This window comes from Gopherus flavomarginatus, chromosome 9 (genome assembly GCF_025201925.1).
Source record: "Gopherus flavomarginatus isolate rGopFla2 chromosome 9, rGopFla2.mat.asm, whole genome shotgun sequence".
Lineage (NCBI taxonomy): Eukaryota > Metazoa > Chordata > Testudines > Testudinidae > Gopherus > Gopherus flavomarginatus.
This window is the reverse complement of record NC_066625.1, coordinates 65537200-65563992: the sequence shown is the minus strand read 5'-3', so window position 1 is coordinate 65563992 and position 26793 is coordinate 65537200. Positions and strand designations below refer to the sequence as shown.

General features: G+C 40.8%; 1 protein-coding gene across 2 annotated transcripts in view; it reads right to left on the bottom strand.

Moving 5' to 3' along the window:
- Positions 1 to 26793, bottom strand: part of ADAM10 (ADAM metallopeptidase domain 10) — a 107268-nt gene that overhangs the window by 61351 nt on the left and 19124 nt on the right. For both annotated transcript variants that reach the window (XM_050967958.1, XM_050967959.1), the window contains exon 2: positions 15217 to 15367. In XM_050967958.1, coding sequence (XP_050823915.1) covers positions 15217 to 15367 — 151 coding nt within the window. The remainder of the gene's footprint in view (positions 1 to 15216; positions 15368 to 26793) is intronic.

Below are 26793 nucleotides of genomic sequence, written 5' to 3'. Positions count from 1 at the left end.
ATCTTACAGAACACAAAAATATCCACAGGTTTAACCATGTGAATGACCTTTTGGCTTACACACAGTTAAAAATTAAAAACTGTCATATATATCACCTGTTTTAAAAACAGCTTTTTCCTTAAGGCTACACATTCCAATGGAAGCGAACTCAGACGCTTGACTTCAACCAGAATGATATGAAATGGTTTGGAATAAAAATCTGAAAAAATCTTAGATTAGTGATAAACTGTGGAGCCTTTGAAAAACTGTTTTGAGTGTACCTGTAATATGATTTAGTAATATGCAGATGTAGTCATTTGTCCTCAAAAAGCACTTGAAAAATCCACTTGTTCACTCACCCATGGTGAGTAGCAATCTTTCCCAGGGGAGTGTCATCAATTTTTGCAGAATCTATGCAGAGTGGGGGTTAGTGGGTGTGGATAACAGACTGATGGAACAAGTTAGAAAAAAAGTATAAGGAAGAGATAGTAAATTACATTTTTTTAAATGCATTAAGTAAAAAGCTAATTGACAGTACAGTTAAACAGAAGACAGCTTATTATTCCTTTGAACATGCATGGGTCTTAGTTGTACATGTATTTTTCATCCTGACTGGCAGACTTAATTCTGGGATTACGAGGTGCGAAGTAAGTTTTTCAAATCCTGTCCTCAAATGAAAATAATCAATTACTAATTAATGTTGAGCACAATAAACTCACCCTTTAATAGAACTTTAGTTACCTATTTAAGTTTATTTTTGTTCTGCAGTTGGTATGTTGGCAATGTCTATGCTGAGAAGAGTCTTTCCCTGAAGGGCAATTTACCATTACTCTTCCAATTTTTGAGATAGTTTCATTCCTTGGATCAAAGTTTCCACCTTTTTCAATGCAAGGTCAGGGACCCTGCAGGAGCAAGGAGTTGAGCCAACACAAGAACTCAAGTAGATTTATAGTCCAGTTTGGAAGTTGCAATCTCAGGAATTAACATGACAAAATATAGCTTCCTATGTTTAAGTTGCAGATTTCATGAAAGATTCAATCTTCCACCCGAGAATCATGAATTACCTTACAATGATCATTTGAGATGAAGGGACAGATCTGATTTACAAGATTGCTACAGAAGCCTAGATTCTCTTTCAACCTTAAAATGAAATGTAATATTACGAAAGAAGGTTTTGAAACTACTGCTGGAGAGTATATTAAAGGAAAGTGAACATCAAAACAATAAGACAGTATCTGTGATCAAGAAGAAAAATCTGTTAGAAAGTAAAATACTGCCAGTGAGATGGACACCAATATCCCATATTAAGAGGTAAGGCATATAATAGAGCAAGTTAAACTCCTTTACAATCAAACTCCCTTATACATACTTACATTGGGGGTTCTCAATCTTTTTCTTTCTGAGCCCCCCTCCACAACATGCTATAAAAACGCTCCACAGCCCAGCTGTGCCACAACAACTGTTTTTTTGCATATAAAAGCCAGAGCCAACATTATGGGGTAGCAAGCAGGGCAATTTTCTAGGGCCCTATGCCACAGGGGGCACTGCAAAGCTAAGTTGTTCAATCTTTGGCATTGGCCCCAGGCTGCAATCCTGCATGGCAGGGCTTTGGCTTTCTGTCCTGGGCCCTAGTGAGTCTAATGCTGGCCATGCTTGGTGGACTACCTGAAACCTGTCCCCAGGGGGACCAGACTCCTGGTTGAGAACCACTGAGTTATACCATATTGGAGTCCCTTTAGTGTCTCATTCCTTCTGAATTCACTACCCTCCCAATAGGATACTGAGAGCAGTAGGGCACCTACCTGAATGAGAATCAACTGGGTTTGCAGATCCTGGGCATGTAAAAATAACTGTAGGGAGGTTAACTTTAATTCTAACCTGTACTTCTTGCACATGTAACTTATTTTCTCCTATTTCAGACCTTGAAAAAATAAAATAAGTTTTGTATTGTCTGCAAGGCAGCAATGTCAACTGATCTAACCAATAAGGTTTATGATTCTAAAGATTTAACAGGTTTCCATATGTTACTTGTAATGACCTTAATTGTCCTATTAAGCTGGTGTTTTATTAAGTGTTCATTTTAAACCTCAAGCATTAAAGCTGCCAAACAGCTTTGGTATTTAGATGACTATCCAATTATAAACAACTTACTGTAATATCTGTTTTTGAAGTTGTAAAAGGTTTACTTTATTTGGTAAACATAGTATAAGAGCTTGCTTTAATTTGTATTTATAAGTTAATTGCTTTGTGTGGTTGTGGTGTACTGTGCATTTTGTTTTAGTACAATATTGAAGTAGTAAGTTGTCAGAAAAACTACACACAGCGATAGAATAGTTATATATTTGACACTACTAGCAGAGACTAGTTATCTAAGTATCAGTTCAATTAAAATGACATATGTAAAGAGCTGTAAATGTCTTTGGTCTTCATGTTATTAAGCAGCATCTACAGATTAAAAGAGAGATCATGCTGAAGCAAGCCAGCCACATTTGAATACTCTGATTCTTCACACATGGTTTTCCCCCCCAATGCCACCAGCAAGTTTTCTGGACACTGAGCTAAAAATCAAGTAATGAAATAGTATTACAGCCTAGCCTGCACATCAGATATTTCTGTAAAGAAAAACCAGCTCCAAATGCACCAGATGAGCCCAAGAAAACAGTTAGGTTAGAATATGAGGCCCTCTGTGTCTTCATTCACAAACATAGACTTCTCTCAGCAGTAGTCTCTGATCCTCCACAAAACCCCAGAAGGAAACAGCCACAGAAAAGAAAAAAGTTTTGTAGGTGGTATCAGAGCTGCTCAATTAAGTTTATGAAACACCCATCTGGTATCATTAGAATTTTGCTCTGGAAAAGCTTCAGCAAGTTACAGCAATTAATTCATGAAGTTGTTCTAAGCATTCAAACCTTTATAAAGAATTATTTTGACAGTTTCTGCTTTCATGTATATGCACTCCTCCCCCCCGAAAAACAAATGCAAGAAAATGTAAACACAGCAAGGCATTGTTCTAAATTGGATTAAACAAAAATTGATCAGCAAGTTGAAATTTAATTAGTTTTCAATGTTTTGAAACATTCATAAATCTGTTAGTTACTGAAAATTAAAGAATACTATTAGATTACTATTTTGAGATACATTTACCATTAGCATAACTGCAAAAGTACTTCTCCCCATCTAAAAAGAATAGCTTTGTTCTCCTTACAAAAACATCTCGTGTAGAAAGGCTTTGGATAATTGCTTAGAATTACAATTTTTCATACTTCTGCAATATTTTAATGGTCTGTTACAAAGGTCACTATGACTAACGAATAAGCCAAGATCTTCAAAGTCAATTTAAAAGGGTGAATCTTCTGAAGTGAGGATTAAAGCATTGTAATAAAAATATATAGATACGCCACACTTCTACAAAAGCTTTTGTCTCATTTTAACAGGCACTTCTCCTTTTGTACAATGGGTAAGAGTTTTAAAAAGTTTAGAAGTACATCTCTACCCCAATATAACGTGACCCGATATAACGCAGTAAAGCAGTGGGGGGGAGGACCTGCGCACTCTGGCGGATCAAAGCAAGTTCAATACAACGCAGTTTCACCCATAATGCAGTAAGATTTTTTTGGCTCCCAAGGACAGCGTTATATCGGGGTAGAGGTGCTTAGTATCCTTGCACATTGAAGGAGATGTAAGTATTATATTAATCTGTATTATCAAGTGTTTACAACTGGGCCATTAAAGTATCACCCAGACTGCAAGCTAAGCTAAGAATTCAGCTAGGGAATGGAGGTTTTAAAATATAAATTCCTCTGCTAAGGACTCAGTCTTACAACTGGCTCCATGCAGGCAGACCACTAACACACAGGCAGAGCCTTAAAGTAGGTCTACACTATAAGCACTTCAGCAGCACGGCTGTGGTGCTGCAGTGTAGCTGCTTGCTACGGTGACAGAAGGATTTTCCGTCACTGTAGTAAATCTATCCCCTCAAAAGGTGGTAGCTAGGTCAATGGAAGAATTTTTCCATCAATCTAATGGTGTCTATACTTGGGCTTAGACTATGTCTACATTGAAACCACTACAGCAGCACAATTGCAGCTGTAGCACTTCAGTGTAGACATTCACCACAGCAACGGGGTGTGCGTGTCAGTCATCGCTGTTAATCCGACTCTCCCAATAAGCAATAGAAAGGTTGATAGAAGAATTCTTCCATCGACTTAGCACCATCTACAACTGGGGCTAGGTTGTCTTACCCCTACATAGCTCAGGGGTGTGGATTTTTCACGCTCCTTAGAAACGTGGCTGGGTTGACCTAAGTTTTAGGTGTAGACCTCTCAAGGACTTGTTTGGTGCAGCCCATTGCAGACTCAGGGTCTATGTTACAAGACATTTCATCTAAACTCTACAAGCTCAAATGGGTCTGCACTCAAGATGACTTTTGCAAATAGATCATAGAAGACATCTTTTTTGGGTGGTATTTAAGTGGCAGTTTACTGTAGTTAAATGGCTGCAAAAATGTGCAATATTCTCCCCTCTCCACAAAGTGCATTTACAATCTTTGCTAGCATGGTTTATTAACAATCAGTCCTTAAACTTCTGAAACATAATAAGTAATTTTGAATGTACATTCAAAACAGAGTTATGACTGAATATCTAAGAAGTCAGTTCATACAATAGCAAATGTAAAAAAAAAAAACGTAAACAGATTTTTTTTCCATATTACCATAAAAATAAGTTATGTATAAAACAAAAGCTGTATTCATAGTTAGGAATCCCAACGCTGAATATGTGCCCTTAATCCATCCATCTACGTATGCCAGGTACTGCTGTTTATAGTAAATAACGATTTCTTGATCTAATATCTATTTACCTGTTGGCAAATGTCACCCACAACACTGCATAGTTTGCTTTTGTGGTTGAAACACCAGCAACATCATTTTTAAAGATTGTCATAATTTTTATAACACTTTATTTCTACACTGAACACTTTGTGTATATTTAATCTCTGCTGTTTAGTTTCAGAATGCATTCAAAACAATTAATGTAAGTATTACCAGGCCAGACATATCTAGTCCACTACTCAGCCTGCAGCAGCAAGCAGTACCAGATGTTTCAGGAGAAGGTGCAAAAATCCCAAAGTCGGCAATTGGGTACTAACCTGCTGTGACTATTTGGAGACCTACATAACACTTCTGAATTGTGGTTCATTTAATGAAGTTTCTGCATCACTAAATACCTCAGGCGATGTATAGTCAGTCATCTGCTATCACAGCTGGTGTCATGTCTCTCCCAGACCAGGCGCAATGGATAGTCATCATCAAAAAGAGCTCTTACTCAAGAGGGAGCACCTTAGGACAGTGGAAAAGCTGAAGCCTATGGGAACCAGTTCAACCAAGTTTGTCCACAGAGTGGGGTTTGGAGCAGTGGCTTTTCTCCATAAGGGGCACAAAAACCAGGGGATGGGCTACACTGAAAACTTTTATCTGCATAGATGTGTCTTTCAGGATGTAAAAAAATCCATCTTCTGAGAGATGTACCTATGCTGACCTAACCCCCGGTCTAGACAGGGCTAGGTCAATGGAAGAGTTCTGTCAATCTAGTGACTGCCTCTAGAGGAGGTCAATTAACTACAGCAACAAGAGAATCCCTCCCATCATTGTAGTGATTATCTACACTGAAGCACTGCTGCTGTGCAAATTAAGTGTAGATACAGCCCAGGTGTGGGTACAGCCCTTTAAAATCAGAGGCTGAGGAGAGAGAGAACACTATTTGACTGCGGGACACCAGCCACACATAGAGGAAACACACTGCAGAGGTCAGACAGTGACTCCAGGATCTGGAAGAGAAGCCTGATCTGGAGAAAGAGTCCTGGAATCATGAGAAGACAGAGTACAGTCCCAAAGAATGCTGAAAAAAGTGTTGATGAAAGAGAGAGCGATTTTTGTGCAGATGTTTCTTGTTTTGCCTAGATCTGTACCACTGATGCCATCTAAAATGAAGAATGATTGTGCTGGAAACAGTACGCAAGTTTAGCAGTTTGCTTCAGCTATTAGATGTCTCTGAAGGGATAAACCGTAAAGCAGAGTGCCCACAACACTGGAGTTCTGGAATGGATGTACTTAAGTTACTGGAAAGCCTTGGGAAGATGATGCTAGCATCAGGGCCTAGGCAAGTGGGCAATAAAGTCCCAGCTTGGAGAGGGGACAGAGTTAGATGGAGGATCTGCACCCTGAAAGTGTGCCTAGAGACCCAAAGCCAGAGGTTGTACCTGGAGTCTGCTCAGAAAGCCAAAAAACACAGAAGTCCAGTGTTGAGATCCAAATTCAGCAGCCTGGTGAGTGTCTACACGGAGCTCAACCAGAACAGTGACACCTGTCTGGGTAGGAAGATTCCTCCTAACCACCCTTCAGTAAGAAGTTCGCTTATGCCCTGAAGCGCACAGATTTATATCCCTTTCATGCTTTTTTTTTCAAAATCCTTTCTAAGGCAACTGCAGATGTTCTCAAGCTATCTTTAAGAAAAAAAACAAAAAACTGTCAGGTTCCTGGGCTCAGTTACCTTATGGCACTGGAACACAAGAGACTAGTTTACAGTGGAAAGTCTTTCAAAGATAACTATCTAAATTTTATTTAGCTATTTTCATCCAATGGAGCTTTAAAATTAGCTTGTAGATAAAGCTACATATATGGATGACTTATCCACCATTGAAGAGAAACCACTTCTTTGGTGAAAGGCAGCCGATAACTATCAACACACGATGGCAATATTTAGAACATGGAATACCACACCAGCTAAAATTTTTAGGTAAGTAAAATGTAGTAAGAGATGATGGAACCTGTTTACAACACCAATATAATCCTGGTACTTTTCTGGAGAATTTCATTGATTATCTACTGATCACAAGTGGTCAATGTGAAACTGAGGATGTGTCAGTATCAAATTATAAACCACATGTTGTTTCAGGGGCTCTACTTTCCATTGTAATCATTTAGAGCATGACCTTCATGCTGCATTACAACCTCCTTTGTTGACTAGAGCATCCATTTTGTAGCAGCAGCATGACACCTAGCAGAAAAATTGTCTGAGAAGCTATAGCACAACCATCAACGTTGAACGACTCTCCCCTATTGGAACAATGGGTTTTCTTCAAGTAGGGCTCTTGATTTTAAATGTCTCTACACACACAACAGAATAGAGAGGGCAGCTGTAGGACACAGGCAAGAGGGGGAGAGAAGCTGTTTTAGAAGAGGGATACTTTTCTAAGCAAGAGGACAGACCATTGCAACATGCAAGAGCTGAGCAACCTTTTCCAGTGATCCTCCTCCCTAACCAGTAATGGAATCTGTCAGTGTCCTCCCTCCATTACTGCACAGCCAAGGCTTCCTCAACAGCAGAGCTTGGGATGGAGCTAGGGCTAGATGCAGAGCTGGTTAGGGGAGGGAGGGACAGAGAGGGAATGAGGGCAGAGCTGGACTGGAAACAAGGCACTCCCTCCCAACCCTACCCCACCCCCCATGGGAGCTGGGCAGGGCCTGAAGGCAGCGCAGGACTGGGGGCTGAACGCAGGTGGAGGAAAAGTGAGGATGGGGACGGAGCTAGTCTGGAAAAGTAGCTCTCATGGGGCTGGCCTAGGCCCTTCCACACACCCCTCAATGTTCCTCCACATGCCCCTATGGGGGCTGCCCCCCAGTTTGGGGACCCTGCCTTAAGTACTTCAGCCAAACCCAGGGCTCTCAAGAGCACCAAGATCAGACACCAGGAGTTGGGAGGAGGCTGTGTTCATATTTTACTTTTATATATCTGTAACCCAAACATTATTAGAAAGTGACAGTGGTTAGAAAATGTCTTTGCCAAGCCTATACTCCCTGCTTTCTTGTCATGTTGTCCCTGCAGTCTTAATTAGCAACCTTAGTTCCCCCCAGCCAGGTGAAATCTGTGAAACACATCTAAGGGTATGTCTACACTACAGGATTATTTCAATTTTACATAAACTGGTTTTGTAAAACAGACTGTATAAAGTCGAGTGCACGCGGCCACACTAAGCACATTAATTCGGCGGTGTGTGTCCATGTACTGAGGCTAGCGTCGATTTCCGGAGCGTTGCACTGTGGGTAGCTATCCCATAGCTATCCCATAGTTCCCGCAGTCTCCCCCGCCACTGGAATTCTGGGTTGAGATCCCAATGCAAAAACAGTGTCGCGGGTGATTCTGGGTAAATGTCATCACTCAATCCTTCCTCCGTGAAAGCAACGGCAGACAATCATTTCGCGCTCTTTTTCCCTGGATTGCGCTGGCAAACGCCATAGCATGGCAACCATGGAGCCCGTTTTGCCTTTTGTCACTGTCACCGTATGTGTACTGGATGCTGCTGACAGATGCGGTACTGTAGTGCTACACAGCAGAATTCATTTGCCTTTGCAAGGTAGCAGAGACGGTTACCATCCCTATTGCACCGTCTGCCATGCCATTGTAAACTGGCGATGAGATGACAGTTATCAGTCATTCTGTACCGTCTGCTGCTGTCATGGGTGCTCCTCGCTGAGGTCGGCCGGGGGCGCATGGACAAAAATGGAAATGACTCCCCGGGTCATTCCCTTCTTTATGTTTTGTCTAAAAATAGAGAGTCAGTCCTGCCAAGAATATGGGGCAAGTGTACTAGAGAACCAGACAGCACAGCCGCTCCGGGTCAGAGCACCAGAGATCCCGCAGAAATGATGAGCTGCATGCCCTTCTAGGGGGTGCCCCTGCAACAACCCCGTTGCTTCCCTCCTCCCCCAACCCTCCTGGGCTACCGTGGCAGTGTCCCCCCATTTGTGTGATGAAGTAATAAAGAATGCTGGAATAAGAAAAACACAGACTTTTTAGTGAGATAAAATGAGGGGGAGGAAGCCTCCAGTTGCTATGATAGTCCAGGCTGGACATTAAAGGATGGCGGGGGAGAGGAGCCCAGCCTCCCGCTGCTATGATGAAGACGATTACCAGCCATTCTGTACCATCTGCCAGGAATGACCGGGAGTCATTCCCATTTTTACCCAGGCGCCCCCAGCCGACCTCACCAAGGCCAGCCAGGAGCACTCACGGGCTGATGACAACGATGGATAGCAGTCATATTGTACCGTCTGCCACCGGGAAGGGGATGCTGGTGTTCAGCGCTGCAGCACCCCGTTTATCAGCAGCATGCAGTAGACCCACGGTGACACTGAAAAAAGGCGAAAAACGTGTTTTTTCCCCTTTTCTTTCGGGGGGTGGGGGGGAGAGAAGGGTGTAAATTGATGACATATACCCTGAAACACCTGGGAAAATGTTTTTGACCCTTCAGGCATTGGGACCTCAGCCAAGAATGCAAATACTTTTCGGAGACTGTGGGTTAGCTGGAGTCCTCAGTACTCCCTCCCTCCCTCCATGAGCGTCCATTTGATTCTTTGGCTTTCCGTTACGCTTGCCACACAGCACTGTGCTGTGGCCTCTGTCTATCATAGCCTGGAGATTTTTTCAAATGCTTTGTCATTTCATCTTTTGTAATGGAGCTCTGATAGAACATATTTGTCTCCCCATACAGCGATCAGATCCAGTATCTCCCGTACGGTCCATGCTGGAGCTCTTTTTGGATTTGGGACTGCATCGCCACCCGTGCTGATCAGAGCTTCATGCTGGGCAAACAGGAAATGAAATTCAAAAGTTCACGGGGCTTTTCCTGTTTACCTCGCCAGTGCATCCGAGTTCAGATGGCTTTTCAGAGCGGTCACAATGGTGCACTGTGGGATACTGCCCAGAGGCCAATACCGTTGATTTGAGGTCACACTAACCCTAATCCGACATGGCAATACCGATTTCAGCGCTACTCCTCTCGTCGGGGAGGAGTACAGAAATCTGTTGAAAGAGCCCTTTATATCGATATAAAGGGCCTCGTTGTGTGGACGGGTGCAAGGTTAAATTGGTTTAACGCTGCTAAATTCGGTTTACACGCGTAGTGTAGACCAGACCTAAGTAACTAGGAGCTCAGGAGACCTGGAGCACTTGCCTCAGTGTATAATGCACCCACTGATCCTCAAAAGTAATCCAAGGAAATGGTGAACACCATCCAGAGGAACACAGCTGAGACACATGAATATTCTTTTGTCTTTTTGAGAAGCTCCAAAACATTCATTGTTTGCAGCAGGCCTTTAAAATATAGAAGTGGAAAAGACTGAAGGGCAACAGAAGCAGCCTTTTCTGTGTTCCCTGAAATCCCATTTGGGTTTTGCTTAGATATAAACAGCTGAGAATTTCTATTTCCTTTCCCACGTTTGCATTCCCCCAGAAGGTTCATACTGAATAAGGCAAATTGCTGCAGGAATAGAAAGGATAGTTCTTGTGGGCAAGGCATGAGGTTAGGATCCAGGTAATCTGGGCTTTATCCCTCCTTAGCCACCGGCTTCCTATGTGATGCTGGTCAAGTCACTCTGATTAAAATTTTTAAGATGTGGCTACTAACTAACTGTTCCTCATTTTCTGGGTGCTTAACTGTGACACCTACAACTCCAGTTGAAATAACTGAGAGCTCTGGATGCTCAGAAACTCTGAAATATCAAGCCCTGGATACTTAAAATTAAGCACGCAGTCACTGAGTCAACCAAAATGAAGGTATCTGAAATGTGATGTTTTCTGTAACTCTGTTCTACCGTGCCAAATAAAGAGAATACTTTCCTACATCAGAGATGTATATGGCTATATCAATATTACATGAGTCTAGATTCAGGCCTGATCTACAACTAAACCTATATTGACCTAGATACATCACTCAGGGGGCGTGAAAAATTCACATTCCTGACAGACATAAAAATAAGCTGACCTAAGGCCCAGTAGTGACACCATTAGGTTGACAGAAGAATTCTTCCCTCAACCTAGCTTCCATCTCTCAAGGGGATAGATTTACTACAGTTGTAGCCTACAGAGCTATCTTTAGCATTTTATTTCACTTGGCAGTAATGCAAGGAACCTACAGGCCCATATGCTGTAAGAGGGGATGCCATTTTAGATTTGGTTTTGGTGAGTAGTGAGGACCTCATAGAAGAAATGGTTGTAGGGGGACAACCTTGGTTCGAGTGATCATGAGCTAATTCAGTTCAAACTAGATGGAAGGATAAACAAAAATAGATCTGGGACTACGGTTTTTGACTTCTCAAGGACTAACTTTAAAGAATTAAGGAAATTAGTTAGGGAAGTGGATTGGACTGAAGAACTTGTGGATCTAAATGTGGAGGAGGCCTGGAATTACTTTAAGTCACAGCTGCAGAAACTATCAGAAGCCTGCATCCCAAGAAAGGGGGAAAAAACCATAGGCAGGAGTTGTAGACCAAGCTGGATGAGCAAGCATCTCAGAGAGGCGATTAAGAAAAAGCAGAAAGCCTACAAGGAGTGGAAGAAGGGTGGGATTAGCAAGGAAAGCTACTTTAGTGAGGTCAGAACATGTAGGGATAAAGTGAGAAAGGCTAAAAGCCATGTAGAGTTGGACCTTGCAAAGGGAATTAAAACCAATAGTAAAAGGTTCTATAGCCATATAAATAAGAAGAACACAAAGAAAGAAGAAGTGGGACCGCTAAACACTGAGAATGGAATGGAGGTTAAGGATAACCTAGGCATGGCCCAATATCTAAATAAGTACTTTGCCTCAGTCTTTAATAAGGCTAATGAGGAGCTTAGGGATAATGGAAGGATGACAAATGGGAATGAGGATATAGAGGTGGATATTACCACATCTGAGGTAGAAGCCAAACCTGAACAGCTTAATGGGACAAAATCGGAGGGCCCAGATAATCTTCATCCAAGAATATTAAAAGGAACTGGAGCATGAAATTGCAAGCCCGTTAGCAAGAATTTTTAATGAATCGGTAAACTCAAGGATTGTACCGTATGACTGGAGAATTGCTAACATAGTTCCTATCTTTAAGAAAGGGAAAAAAGTGATCCAAGTAACTATAGGCGTGTTAGTTTGACATCTGCAGTATGTAAGGTCTTGGAAAAAATTTTGAAGGAGAAAGTAGTTAAGGACATTGAGGTCAATGGTAATTGGGACAAGTTACAACATGGTTTTAACTAAAGGTAGATCGTGCCAAACCAACCTGATCTCCTTCTTTGAAAAGGTGACAGATTATTTAGACAAAGGAAATGCAGAAGATCTAATTTACCTCGATTTCAGTAAGGCATTTGACACGGTTCCACATGGGGAACTGTTAGTTAAATTGGAGAAGATGGGGATCAATATGAAAACTGAAAGGTGGATAAGGAACTGGTTAAAGGAGAGACTCCAATGGGTCGTACTGAAGGGTGAACTGTCAGGCTGGAAGGAGGTTACCAGTGGAGTTCCTCAAGGATCAGCTTTGGGACCAATCTTATTTAACCTTTTTATTACTGACCTTGGCACAAAAAGCAGGAATGTGCTAATAAAGTTTGCGGATAACACAAAGCTGGGGGGTATTGCTAACACAGAGAAGGACCGGGATATCATACAGGAAGATCTGGATGACCTTGTAAACTGGAGTAATAGTAATAGGATGAAATTTAATAGTGAAAAGTACAAGGTCATGCACTTAGGGATTAATAATAAGAATTTTAGATATACGTTGGGGACACATCAGTTGGAAACAACAGAGGAGGAGAAGGACCTTGGAGTATTGGTTGATCACAGGAGGACTATGAGCCGCCAATGTGATATGGCCGTTAAAAAAGCTAATGCGGTTTTAGGATGCATCAGGAGAGGTATTTCCAGCAAAGATAAGGAGGTGTTAGTACCGTTATATAAGGCACTGGTGAGACCTCATCTGGAATACTGTGTGCAGTTCTGGTCTCCCATGCTTAAGAAGGATGAATTCAAACTGGAACAGGTTCAGAGACGGGCTACTAGGATGATCCAAGGAATGGAAAACCTGCCTTATGAAAGGAGACTCAAAGAGCTTGGCTTGTTTAGCCTAGCCAAAAGAAGGCTGAGGGAGGATATGCTTGCTCTTTATAAATATATCAGAGGGATTAATATTAGGGAGGGAGAGGAATTATTTAAGCTTAGTACCAATGTAGACACAAGAACAAATGGGTATAAACTGGACACTAGGAAGTTTAGACTTGAAATTAGACGAAGGTTTCTAACCGTTAGAGGAGTGAAGTTCTGGAACAGCCTTCCAAGGGGAGTAGTGGGGGCAAAAGACATATCTGGCTTTAAGACTAAGCTTGATAAGTTTATAGAAGGGATGGTATGATGGGATAGCTTAATTTTGGCAATTGATCTTTGATTATTAGCAGATAAGTATGCCCAGTGCTCTGTGATGGGATGGGATCTGAGTTACTGCAGAGAATTCTTTCCTGAGTGCTGGCTGGTGAGTCTTGCCCATATGCTCAGGGTTTAGCTGATCGCCATATTTGGAGTTGGGAAGGAATTTTCCTCCGGGGCAGATTGGCAGAAGACCTGGAGGTTTTTCGCCTTCCTCTGCAGCGTGGGACATGGGTCAGTTGCTGGTGGATTCTCTGCAGCTTGAGGTCTTCAAACCACAATCTGAAGACTTTAAAATAACTCGGATATAGGTTAGGGGTTTGTTATAGAAGTGGATGGGTCGGGTTCTATGGCCTGCTTTGTGCAGGAGGTCAGACTAGATGATCATTTTGGTCCCTTCTGACCCTCAAGTCTATGAGTCTATAAGACATAAGGTTAAGCAGTTAATATAAGGTATAAATTAGCATAAGGCTTTGAGGCCTGTGAACTCTGGCACAGGTAAATGGCCATGTTACTCTGAGTTTTCGGGAACTGAGAATAGCATGCTAAAGGGAAGGGGCTGTCCAAAATGCTACCAGGTAACCACAGGAATGTTGAGCTGATTCTAGGCTTGTTATGTTTGGATAGATTGTCAGCAGATGCTTAACCAAGTATTTGCCCTGGCAATTAACTGATGTATATGGTAATAAGCAAAAATCATTAATACACTTATCTATAGGATAAAAGTTGGATATGAACAAGGGAGACTGCGCATTTGAATGACTATTCATGATAGCACCTGGGCCCTACAAGAGGCCAGACCACCACATAAAGGGGGTCATTGTTATCTGTCAATCTGAACCCTGGTATTCGTTTGGCATGCCAGGGACAGTGCAGGTTGTCTTTTGCCATCTGATCCCCAAGCAAGGGTATGACTATATGAGTACATATGTGAGGAATGGTACAATAGATCACTGTAACTCTGTATTTTTGCTATCTTTTTTTGCGGTTTGTGGCTTTACTAACTGTGTTCACAAAAGGTGTTAAAGCTTTGCTTTCCCCTCAGTCTGAGTGTCTACAGTATGTACTCTGGGGTTCCCAACCAGATACTGAACTCAACCTTGATTCTGTCATGCCAGATCCTAGGACTAGAACCTATAGTACCCTAATTAGTATTAATTGGAAATCAATAATAATTAACTACTACTAAAGAATCAGGCAACATAACAACAGAAAAACCCCTACAGCTATGCGACCAAAAAACTGTGCTCCTGTAGCACTTATAGCATTTAGACAGTCTCAGAGCAAATTTGACCATAAAAATCAGGAAGCGCAAAAGTTAAGTTAAATGCAAGAGTTCTCTTTATGGGGGGTGGGGGAGAAGGGGAAGGGGGAGAAGAGCAGCTACCTGCAGGGCCAGGGTTTTTCAAATCTTTGCAACACAGTGCTAGCTTTCACCAACACACCCCATTTATCTACAATGTGACACTATGGAATTACCTAATTTTCTCTGGCAACATGGAATTAGATAACTTCAGTTTTCAGTTATAAGTATAGAAAATGCATTTTTAGTTGCTTATGAAATTTAGTATTTTGTCCCCAATTGGACTATTTTCTACAATGAAGACTACTCACAGGCAAAGTTCAGCGTACAGCATTAAGTTATTCACAAAGTCCAAAAAAGCATTACAAAACCAGGAATAACTATGCCACTCCACTCTTAATATATTTCAAAAACCAAAAAAGAGATTTAAGCTTAGCCAAAAATAAAATCTTTAGTTTGAGGTTAAACAAAAAAATTTGAGGAAGTCTATGTAAAAATGACAGTTACAACTCAGTATGATTTACTCTGAACACTTACAGTTAATTCACTTGCATTATGAAAGGTATCGTTAAAATATTTTTAACATTCAAGTTATGTAGCATTTATATGCACTTGTATAGTACTTCAACCAATGAATCTGTATTTTGTTAAAATAAATGGAAAGTATTCTTAAGGTGAAAAGCTTTAAATAAAAATTACTCACCTTCCATGTGCATGAAAATTTAGGTGCAGAAATTGGTCTTCATGCAACACTGCTCTTTTGGCACGCTGGTGTTTTTGGTGTAATGAATCCACATCATACGACAATCCTTCATAATGTTTAATGTATTTATTTAAAGGATTTCCATACTGGCCTGGAAAAGGAAAAAAACAACAACACAGTAATCTGAGTCTCAGCATTTCAACAGTGTCAGTGAATAGAACAACTTGACATTTTTCCTTTGCATTCCTAAAAGAAACATACTTGCATTTTCTTCATTCTGCACTGCTAGCATTACAGTTTCTACTCAAAATTGAAGGCTTACTTCTGCAGGCCAAACATGGCAATTAAAAGAAAGCCTTAATGTGCAGTGATATGAATATTTTTCCATGCTAGCAACAAACAAACAAAAAAGGTTGAAGAAACATCCCTGAGGATTCAGCTTGAAATCAAGCCTCCTGGCCTAGACATTTCCCTGCAGAAGGTTTCTGACTTATGTTGAGTCTACAAGAAATTTGGAAGAGAAACCTGGCTACCCTGAGGATGGAAGGGAACACAAGGAGAGCTGGCCAGGAGCACTGGTGTTTGAGAGCTTTGCCTGGATTTACATATAGTGCAGACAGGGCCCAGAACAATGGCTTTAAAGTTATGCTAGATATTGGGTACTTCTGCCTTACCACAAGACTCACTGCAAGACTAGATATCTGAATGGTCAGCTGGCATAGATAAGCTTGTGAACTGACTTCTCTACCGCTGTGTAGACATCTGCCAGAAGACAAATTAAGGGTATGTGCTAAATTAGGCTGCTAAAGCAACCTAGCAGACAAAGGATGAGAAGAAACAAAACAAGGAAAACCAAAGGAAGGGACAGAGGATGTTAAGTGGTAGGGGCATTAGGAACAGGAAAATAGGAACACGGATGTCAAAGCTGATGGTGAGCAGCCTGTGGAGTAACGGACAGGAGGGGCTTGGAGGAAACAGCATGTCAGTCACATTACCCAAGTAAAAAACTTCAGAAAGAAAAGTAATGAATGTACAGGGAATTGAGGGTTGCTGCTACCCACTCAAAATGGATGAGCGACTCCAGGGCTGGCTTTGTCTTGAGAATTTCTTCCTCCCACAAACCCTCCTGGATGGGAAGTGGTGGGGGCTCGTGCCCCGAGTGGTGAATACTATGTATTCAATGCTCTAGGCCACTACTTGTTTACCGTCTATTACATATGTTTCATGTTTTTAAATAAAAAGTGAAGACTTCTGCTTCTTCTATTTTGGAAAGTGAATATTCAAAAGTGATAGCACAAAATAAGCTTCACAAGTGATCGTTTGAAACAAGATATTCTTCTAAGTAGTCCTGACATTCATTAAGTGTGTTCTAAGCAATTATTCTTCCTACACATAAGTATAGCCATTATGTATAGTTTCCTTCAGTATCTGAAATATCACAATCCGCACACAATACTCTTCATGCATAGAATTTGCTTCTGAGTTAATAATAAGGCAAACTGAAAGAAGGCTTTGTGGAAACAACTTAAAAGAAAGGGATTCAATAGTTCAGACTGGGGACAAAAAGACAAGTAAAAGCTTAACTGTGGAAAGTAGTGGGGAGGAAGAATAGAAAAGAGGAGATGAGTAGATGGAGATCAGATATAATATTTTTGTGTCTTGCAAATCATTTTTAATTGGATATAAGGCACTTAAAGGAATTGAGCATAGGTTCTATATGATTTTGCTCCCTAAAGTAAAGGTTTGGGTCCAGAAATCTAAACCCTTAAGAACTCAAAATGCTCATAAGAGGAATGGCAATAAAAAGGTGGGTGCCCTCAAAATTCCAGCAAATGAATGTAAACGTCAGGTGTTAATAACTTTGAAAATCAGGCCAAAAGTTATTATATAAAATTCGAGAGAGAAAGTTTTGATGCCCTGGTTGGAACCAGAGTTGGAACCAGAGTTTTTTTTTTTTTTGTTTTTTTTAATCTATCAGTCTTAATTACTTCATTGTTGCATTCTTTGTTAGAATGGGACACTAAGCAACCACACCATGCTGAGGAAAATTAAAAACCAGCTACCCTAATTAAAATAGGCCTTAAAACATTACACACATTTTGCATGCAGAACACACGAGTATTTGCCATTAGTACTTCATAGTAAATTTATATAGTTGGAGATAAGAAGGCCTTCCAGTGTTGTAATTAAACCCAAGCAGAAGCAAAAAATGACCAATTTATAATCCTTCCTCTTGCAAATTCATAGAAATAGCTTCATTTGAAGCTGCTGTATTTGAAGCACACACTGGACCAGGCAGTCATGTGCATTAAGACAGCATTTTACATTTGAACATTGTTCATAACATTGTTCAAATGTAAACAACTCTGTAGCGATGTAGAAATACTAATGTGCAGTTTATTGTGGAAAAGTCAAACGTTTTTTAAAATAAGCCAATAGTTTTAAAACAAAAAAATGTCTTCAGTATAATTTTTGCCAACCAGACTTCTAGAAGAAATGTTCAAATAGTACCAATATTTATTATTCAAGCTTTGCCCAGTGGCTTGGCAAGTCTTCCCCACATCATCCCTTTGATAAGGTATATCCCATGACTTCAAAAGATGGTTTGGAGAAATACTCTAGTTCTTAAGGTGGCACAGCAATTGTATCCTTGGTGTGAAATTGAAGTAATGACGAAAAGGCTGATAAAACGGAGTAAAAGCACCATCTTTATTTAAACCAGCTATCGTCCAGTTGCCATATACTTCACTCAGGATTAAGTGGGAGTAAAAGGAATTTCTGATCATTTATTTTTGAAGTTAATACACACAGTTGTTGATATCCAAGTTAATGTACTGGAAGTAAGATATGCAATCTTTTATTGCCAGTTTTCAACTCCAGACCTGATGACTATTTAGTTACCTATATGAAATGGACTGGTGATCTGAACATTTCCTTTTGCAAAAGGGTCTATGTGAAAAAAAACTCCAAGGACAAAATTACTATCTTGTTCTACTTCTGTTACTGTGGCATGCTCACCATCTGCTTTTTTTCTTCCTTATGATTTTTTTAATGTTCTCGCCACAATTAAAACTGGTAGCTCATCTATTTGAGAATAATGTTTTCTATTCTCAAGGTTCTCCTCCCGGGAAACTCATTCTTCTGTTTCCTGTCCTTGATCTTCCAGAACTTGGCCTGGACCATCCCCTTTTCTCTAGAAATAAGTGTCAGAGGGGATCTGGAGGATTTCACTATAGTAAAAATAAATATATCCAAGGAAAATCAGATCCTTGAGCATTCTCCAAATAATTAATTTAAGGTAGGAGAAAATGAGGTTTTCCCAATGAGTTTAATCCCAAACCAAGCCAATCTCCTGGATGCCAGGACTCTGTTGCTCTGCCCATCTCCCTGGCCAGCACAGTTCCACAAGGATTTCCCCAAAACATCACTATCCCCCTTAAGGTCATTTTCTAAGCAGAGATGGCTACTGAAGAATTACTGCAGCCCAACACTTTGCCTCTGTAACTTGTGGCATTTGCTGCCATAAAATGGCTATACGTTGTGTTTAAATAAAATTTTATTTTTAAAATTTCATTCATTTAATTTTCATTCATCTCCTTATTCCTGTGCTATGAGAAGATAAATAAGTGCTAGAGAAAGTCAATCGGGCAGCATTCTTATCTCTTATGTCACCTCATTCATTTCCTCATCACATTAATTTCACAATCTTTAAAAATATCCTGGAATTTTCCATACCTCTAGTAACTGTCCCCCATTTCTGAATCTGTTATACTTCTGGTATATTTTTTCTGGATATTAAGTATCCAGAAATCATAGAATCATAGACTTTAAGGTCAGACAGGACCATTATGATCATCTAGTCTGATCTCCTGCACAATGCAGGCCACAGAATCTGACTCACCCACTCCTGTATCAAACCTGTGTCTGAGCCACTGAAGTCCTCAAATCATGGTTTAAAGACTTCAAGGTGCAGAAAATCTTCCAGCAAGTGACCCGTGCCCCACGCTGCAGAGGAAGGAAAAAACCCCAAGGCTTCTGCCAGTCTGCCCTGGAGGAAAATTCCTTCCCGACTCCAAATATGGCGATCAGCTAAATCCTGAGCATGTGAGCAAGACTCACCAGCAAGACACCCAGGAAATAATTCTCTGTAGTAACTCAGATCCCACCCCATCTAACATCTCATCACAAGCCATTGGGCATATTTGCCACTAGTAGTCAAAGACAAATTAATCGCCAAAATTAGGCTATCCCATTATATCATCCCCTCCATAAACTTATCAGTCTTAGTCAGGATGTTAGGAATCATTAAAAAGGGGATAGAGAATAAGACAGAGAATGTATTATTGCCCTTATATAAATCCATGGTACGCTCACCTCTTGAATACTGTGTACAGATGTGGTCTCCTCACCTCAAAAAAGATATTCTAGCACTAGAAAAGGTTCAGAAAAGGGCAACTAAAATGATTAGGGGTTTGGAGAGTATAGGGAACCGCGGAAGACTGTTACGGCCTAGATAGGGTAGTTCCGCTTTCTCGGCGGCCGGTCATTGTAGGACACGGCACGCCAGTTATAACTTGCTTTTAACCAGTTAGAACTAGTTTGCATGGCCCTTGGCCAAAGGGCGGACACACCCTGTGGAAAGCCCCTATTTGCTTATGTATGAGTTGTATTTGTATTCTGTATATATAGTTGCATGGTCCCAGTCCCGCCCTTGGACTCCATATCAGGCCGAGCTTCGGAGCGCTGGGTTCCCCGCCTCCGTGACAGCAATGCCAGGAGTCCCCATTGCGGGTGTGTCACTTTACCTTCATTAAAGCCAAAAACTCACAGTGTGTGTGGGCCTCGTTCTTGCAGAGCACCCGGGGTAGGCCTGTAGCCTCCCAAGAACATTACAGAAAGGGTCACATATGAGGAAAGATTAAAGAGGCTAGGCCCCTTCAGCTTGGAAAAGAGGAGACTAAGGGGGGATATGATAGAGGTATATAAAATCATGAGTGATGTGGAGAAAGTGGATAAATAAAAGTTATTTACTTATTCCCATAATACAAGAACTAGGGGTCACCAAATGAAATTAATAGGTAGCAGGTTTAAAACAAATAAAAGGAAGTTCTTCTTCACACAGCACACAGTCAACTTGTAGAACTCCTTACCTAAGGAGGTTGCGAAGGCTGGGAGTGTAACAATGTTTAAAAGGGAACTGGATAAATTCATGGTGGCTAAGTCCATAAATGACTATTAGCCAGGAAGGGTAAAGAATGGTGTCCCTAGCCTCTGTTCATCAGAGGATGGAGATGGATGGCAGGAGAGAGATCACTTGATCATTGCCCGTTAGCTTCACTCCCTCTGGGGCACCTGGCATTAGCCACTGTCGGTAGACAGATACTGGGCTAGATGGACCTTTGGTCTGACCCAGTACAGCTGTTCTTATGTTCTTGAAGCCAGATATGTCTTTTGCCTCCATTACTCCCCTTGGAAGGTTGTTCCAGAACTTCACTCCTCTGATGGTTAGAAACCTTCATCTAATTTCAAGTCTAAACTTCTTGATAGCCAGTTTATATCCATTTGTTCTTGTGTCCACAATGGCACTGAGCTTAAATAATTCCTCTCCTTCCCTGGTATTTATTCCTTGAATATATTTATAGAGAGCAATCATATCTCCCCTCAGCTTTCTTTTGGTTAGCATAAACAAGACAAGATTTTCCATTCCTTGGATAGTCCTAGTAGCCCTTCTCTGAACCTGTTCCAATTTGAATTCATCCTTCTTAAACATGGGAGACCAGAACTGCACACAGTATTCCAGATGAGGTCTCACCAGTGCCTTGTATAATGGTACTAACACCTCCTTATCTATACTGGAAGTACCTCCCCTGATGCATGCCAAGATCACGTTAGCTTTTTTCACGGCCAAATCACATTGGTGGCTCATAGTCATCCTATGATCAACCAATACTCCAACGTCCTTCTCCTCCTCTGTTACTTTCAACTGATGCCTCCCCAGCTTATAACAATAGTTCTTGTTATTAATCATTAAATGCATGACCTTGCACTTTTCACTATTAAATGAACGAAGCAGTCAAAGTAAAGGGCTTACCATTGATTTGCAACTCCCTTATCTCTGTAGCCAAATTCAAGTGAGGATTCATCCTCCCAAAATGAGGGCAATAGAGCAGAGGCCTCTGTGTATGTGCCAAGAATGAAATATTTGCAAATTCAGATTCATTGTAAATTGCTACCTTCAGTTTTTTTAGATTTTCTATCTATGCTTTTAAACCAGGCCATCACTGTGATGTGATCACTTTCCATGGTAAAACAAACACACTGGCATTTCATTTGAATTTTCTTTTCCATTTTTGGCCCCGAAAGGAAATTATACATGCTTTAACTATTGAAGCAAATACTGGTATACTATGTGCTGCTTAGCAGAAGAGTGAGGGTGAAGCAGTGAGCTTTACATCTGGATTGGAAGGAGGCAATGCTTGTTCTACTAAGACATGGTTAGGCATGGCTTTTCAGAGAAAACACTCCAGAGCTGTCCCTAACTGAAGTATGGTTAGGACATCATCTTTATTACAGATTAATTTCAAGACTTTCACAGTTTTGACCCCCATACACACGAGTTCTGCCCTGCTACTGCTGCAGCAAGGGAACAATACCACACTCTTCATCTTCCCTAAACACTAAAGAAAAACAATTTGAGTATTCTCCATGACAAGCCAATTGCTATATTTATTTCTATTTAGACAAGAAAAGATCCCCATGCAAAAAAAAACTTGGAATGCTTCAAAAGGATGACCACCCGGGGTTAAATTACATATAAGAAACAATTAACTCAGCCAACGAATATATGAAAGCAACAGAAAAGCATCCCCATTCATAAGAACACTCAGTCTTTGCTCCAGACTGTGTCAGATACGTGGCCCTTTATGCATGCTATCCACCAATTGTGAAAAGTAAAAATGGTTGATTATATTCTGGCTTGATATATTTGCTTCTATATACAATTACATTTTAAAGAGAAACTAAGGACTAAGCAGAAGTACATTTTAGGAATACTCTCCAATTAAGTACTGCTTATTCTTTAAGCTATTTGGTAGAGCAGTAATTACATTTTCCTAAGCATAATAAGTTTAAAGGATTTAACTGGAATGAAGTCAAAGATATCAAAGAATTTTCTAAATCAGTCATTTCATACCTGTTTCTTATTAATATCACTTAACTATATAAAGGCCATCTTTTTTTCTCCTAAATCAAACATTCAAAGGAACATAAACACAATATTTATTTTCAGCCAACCCTGCCCAGATCTCTTACAAAAGTTCAAAGCATTTATGCTATACTAGAGATACAACACCTTATTTCCTGACAGTATAACAAAGTATTAAAGCTAGTTTCTATTTATGCTTAATTTGCTTTTAAATAGACTCACTAGAGAGGGGGAAAATAACCTCATAAGTGCATTCTATCCCATTTCATTCAGCCTGGTAAAATAGTAAGTCCAGCAACAGAGAAGCAACATCCTTTAATTTAAAGAATATTCACAGGACCTGTTTAGCTATCAGGAAAATTGTTCAGCTACTTTGGAACGTGCATATTCTGCATGAAGATGAATAAATGGGTAAGGAGTATAACTGAAGAAATAAGCTAATCGGGCTGGGATAGGAGAGAGAGAGACACACAGGTACCCATAAATTCCTTTAAAGATTAAGTGGATCCTCCAATAGCAGGTATCAGAGCCCTAATCTATGGGGGAGGTAAGAATTCATACACCCAAGTCTGTTTGCTGGTCTCTTTGTAACATTCAAAAATATCAGGATAGGAGTGCCTCATGAAAATCATTTTTTTTAAGCTAACAACTCTTAAGAAGTTTCCTTCAGGAAGTCTCACCCAGAAATATTTAGGGCAATGAATAATGAAAAGTAAAGTGAAGACTGGCAGACATACAACTGATTTCCACTCCGCTGTGCCAATTAGTAATTAAAAAGTGAGGCTCATCAAGATACCTTTCTAAAAAGTGAGACCACAACAACCTTAAACTACTTTAAGTACTCATTGTTATGTAATTTAAAGTTAGACAAGATCATGGGAAAATTCATAAACTTATCCATTTTTTTCAAATCAGAATGAGCAAGAGGAATCCACTCTCCAAATGAGTGCAGAAAGAGGTGGGACCACATATCTAGTAAAGAGTTAATTCAAGGAGCAGATGAGAGCTGTGAATTACTCCTTGACTTTACAGTGCTCATTTCATTAGGACATGGAAAACAAGCTTCAAAATAATTTCCCCATCTTTTTGGTCCAGTAAAAATGTTAGGACGACATCTTGAGCATCTGGTTAGTAGATGTTAGATGATTTTTTGTCCAGACCCTGTATCTAAGACCAAACACTTGATTACACTGTAAGAACTATGAAGCAGTAGAGAAGACCTCACCAGGCTGGGTTCAATCTCCAGCAGACATTCCCATGCAGGGAGGGAGGCACCCCCCTGAAGCAGACCCAACATCCTGCTGCCAGAGCAGTTGCAGTGGCATGAGAAGAGTTAGCACAGACCTCTAGAGATTTGGGAACCATCTTCAAAAACTTTTAGGGAAAAAAAGAAGTATTGACGTCAGCAGGTACCCAGTCACTTTTCTCTATGCAAGGGAGCTATTTCTTTCTAGGGAGCTAGCACAGCAGAGAGAGCACTTAGAGTTAACAAAAGTGGAGCAGTTAAGCTGGAACTGTAAAGACAATAAAGGTGTGAATCATTTGAAGAAGCTAGCAAAGCAGCAAAAAAACAAAACAAAACAAAGTCACCACCAACAGGCTCTGTAAACTTTTACAGTTTGCTTCCATGCTGGTATATTATCTATCTAGATTATAAAGTCTGAAGAGGAGAACCTCTGTTATACATAAGGCTACGCTTTAGTCACAGATATTTTTAGTAAAAGCCATGGACAAGTCTTGGGCAGTAAACAAAAATACAGGGTTCATGACCTGTCCATGACTTTTACTATATACCCCTACTAAAACTTGGGCGGAGGGCCGCAGGTATTCGGGGGTGGGGGCGGAGGAGGAGGTGGTCCCGGGGCACCACAGGTTCTGGGGGAGGTGGCCTGGGACTCTGCTGGTGCTGGAGGAGACAGAGTGAGCAATGGCACATGCCCAGGGACCCCTGCTGGTCTATGCTAGACTATCCGGCTCTGCGTGTGCCTGCAGCTCCTAGGCGGCAGAGGGGCCAGGCCCAGGGGGAGCCGCGTGCTGCTCCTGCCAGAAGCACCGGCTGCGCAGCTCCCGTTGGCTGGGAACCACAGCCAATGGGAGCTGCAGGGGCAGGGAGCATCTCTGCAGTCTAGGAATTGCAGGGCCATGCTAATGGGAGCCAGGGAGCTCCCCACCCTGAGGTAAGCCTCCCCCACACCTCCCAACCCCTAGCCCTGAGCCCACTCCCACACACCAAAACTGCTGCTGCTAGCCTAGGGGCTGCCTGGCTCGAGCAGCCACTGAGCCAGCATTAGCCACTGTAGAAGTCACAGAGGTCCCGGAAAGTCACAGAATCTGTGACTTCTGTGACAGACTTGTAGCCTTACTCATACACAGTGTCAAGTGTATTTAAAACACATTAGAACATTTAAACCGACAGTCTAACCTCCAGAAGTAGAAAGTACATAAATGGGACATCCCTAAACATGCATTTAGAAAATAACCAGAGCTCAGAAAAAGTAAGTGGACATTAGAAAACAATCATCAATGGATTTCAAACAAACACTTTGAAGCAACATCCTGACCTTTTATTTCAACTGGGCCAGGTTTTCACCCTTTCTTTTGCTATGGTAAGAGGAAAAAAATATTGCCATTAATTTTGTCAGTAGGTTTGAAGTATAGACAGATAGTAATTTCGTCTCAGGGCCTTTTTCACAAAAATATACCAGTTTCCTGAAGTACTACAAAACTGATGAAACAGAAATGCAAACAACTTTTCCTTTATAAAAAAAGTGCATATCATAAAACAGTATAAATAATGCAGCATTAGGAGTTGCTTAAAGGCACTTTAAAATATGCAGACAATGAATATGAAGCTACATGACATGTCTTGCAACTAAAATACTACAATTCTGTAACTTCTCCATTAAATATTTCACCAACTGATATAAAACAACTTAAATCTAATCAGTGTGATTTCAAAACATTGAACACTATCTTGATTTATTGTATGCTAAAAGCAATTTATGTTTTCAGCTAAATATGTTCTCTAATTCAGAATTTACTACAGTATTTTGGTTTCTCTCAACATAAACACAAGTTTTTAGCTAAGCTGACATAAAAGTGCTCCCAGTTACCCCACTATTAGTATAAAAGCACCAACAGAATACCTGGACATCCATGTCTCTTTTGCTTTCCCCTACCACAGCGGTAAGTCGATTATTTTTTGTCAAAGTCCAAACTCCAGAGAAAATAATAAGAATTAGTAAATAAAAAGATTTCAGGGTGCTTTCAAAAGTGTCTGGCAGTCCAGATTTGGCACCTGGTCTGCCTGTGTACTACCCTTGCCCTACCGTCTGTTCTACAGAATACCATTTTCTGACAAAGATCTGAAAATTTACTGTTAACTACCTGACAAAAAGGGGTGGTGATAAAAAATGAATTAAAGAGAACAAGCGTCTACTCTAGACAAGCTTCTCTTTTTAAAAAAATGTTTAAAATACAAATTGACATGGTACAGCCAGGGAGCCAAACAGGAAATAGCCATATCAAAACTCCCAATAGTGCACAAGCAATAAAACCTCACAGCAGTCATTTGTAAATGGTTCATTAGCTTCCCTGAAGCTCACATTAATCAATGCCTGAAACTCCCCAAAATTTTGGGGAGCAGATTTCGTAAGCAATGGTTTGATGAATACAGGAAAATTCAAAGCACATCTTCCTATGATTACTGTTACACATTTAATAAGAAAGCAACTGCAGACTGTTTGCCCAGTGGTAAGAGTTTACCTCCATTTCCCTGTGAAATTAAAGCAACAAGAAGGGAAGAAGAAAAACACCTCTAATTCCTTCCCCTCCTCTTAACAGTTGGGAAACTGTGGGGATAGGAGAGAAGAGTACAGTAATGGAGAACTCCAAGAGTTCTGGAGGGAGAGAAGGGAAGATAACTGTATAATTCTGCCTCATGAAGACATCTTGTATGATTCACACTGCTGGATTTTTACCTAGAAAGACACTCAAAACTGTCCAAACTCAAAGGCTTTGGTCTCTAAGGGCATGTCTACTTTGGGGACACTTCTGAGACTTAAGGTAATCAATGAGAGGTGAGAAATCAATGTGCATAAAATATCCCCTTCATATTCAGGAGTGAGCAGCGGGGGGAGGGGTTTTAATGAGCTTTAATTTATCTTCACATGATTTACCTTACATCTTGTTTGAGGGTTTGGGCAGGTCTATACTTAAACCACTGCAGCAGCACAGCTGTGCCACTGAAGCACTTCAGTGAAGATGTTACTCTGCCAAGAGGAGAGCTTCTCTTGTTGTCATAGTTAATCCATCTCTGTGAGAGACAGTAGCTATGTTGACGGGAGAAGTCTGTTGATGGGGGTTAGGTTGGT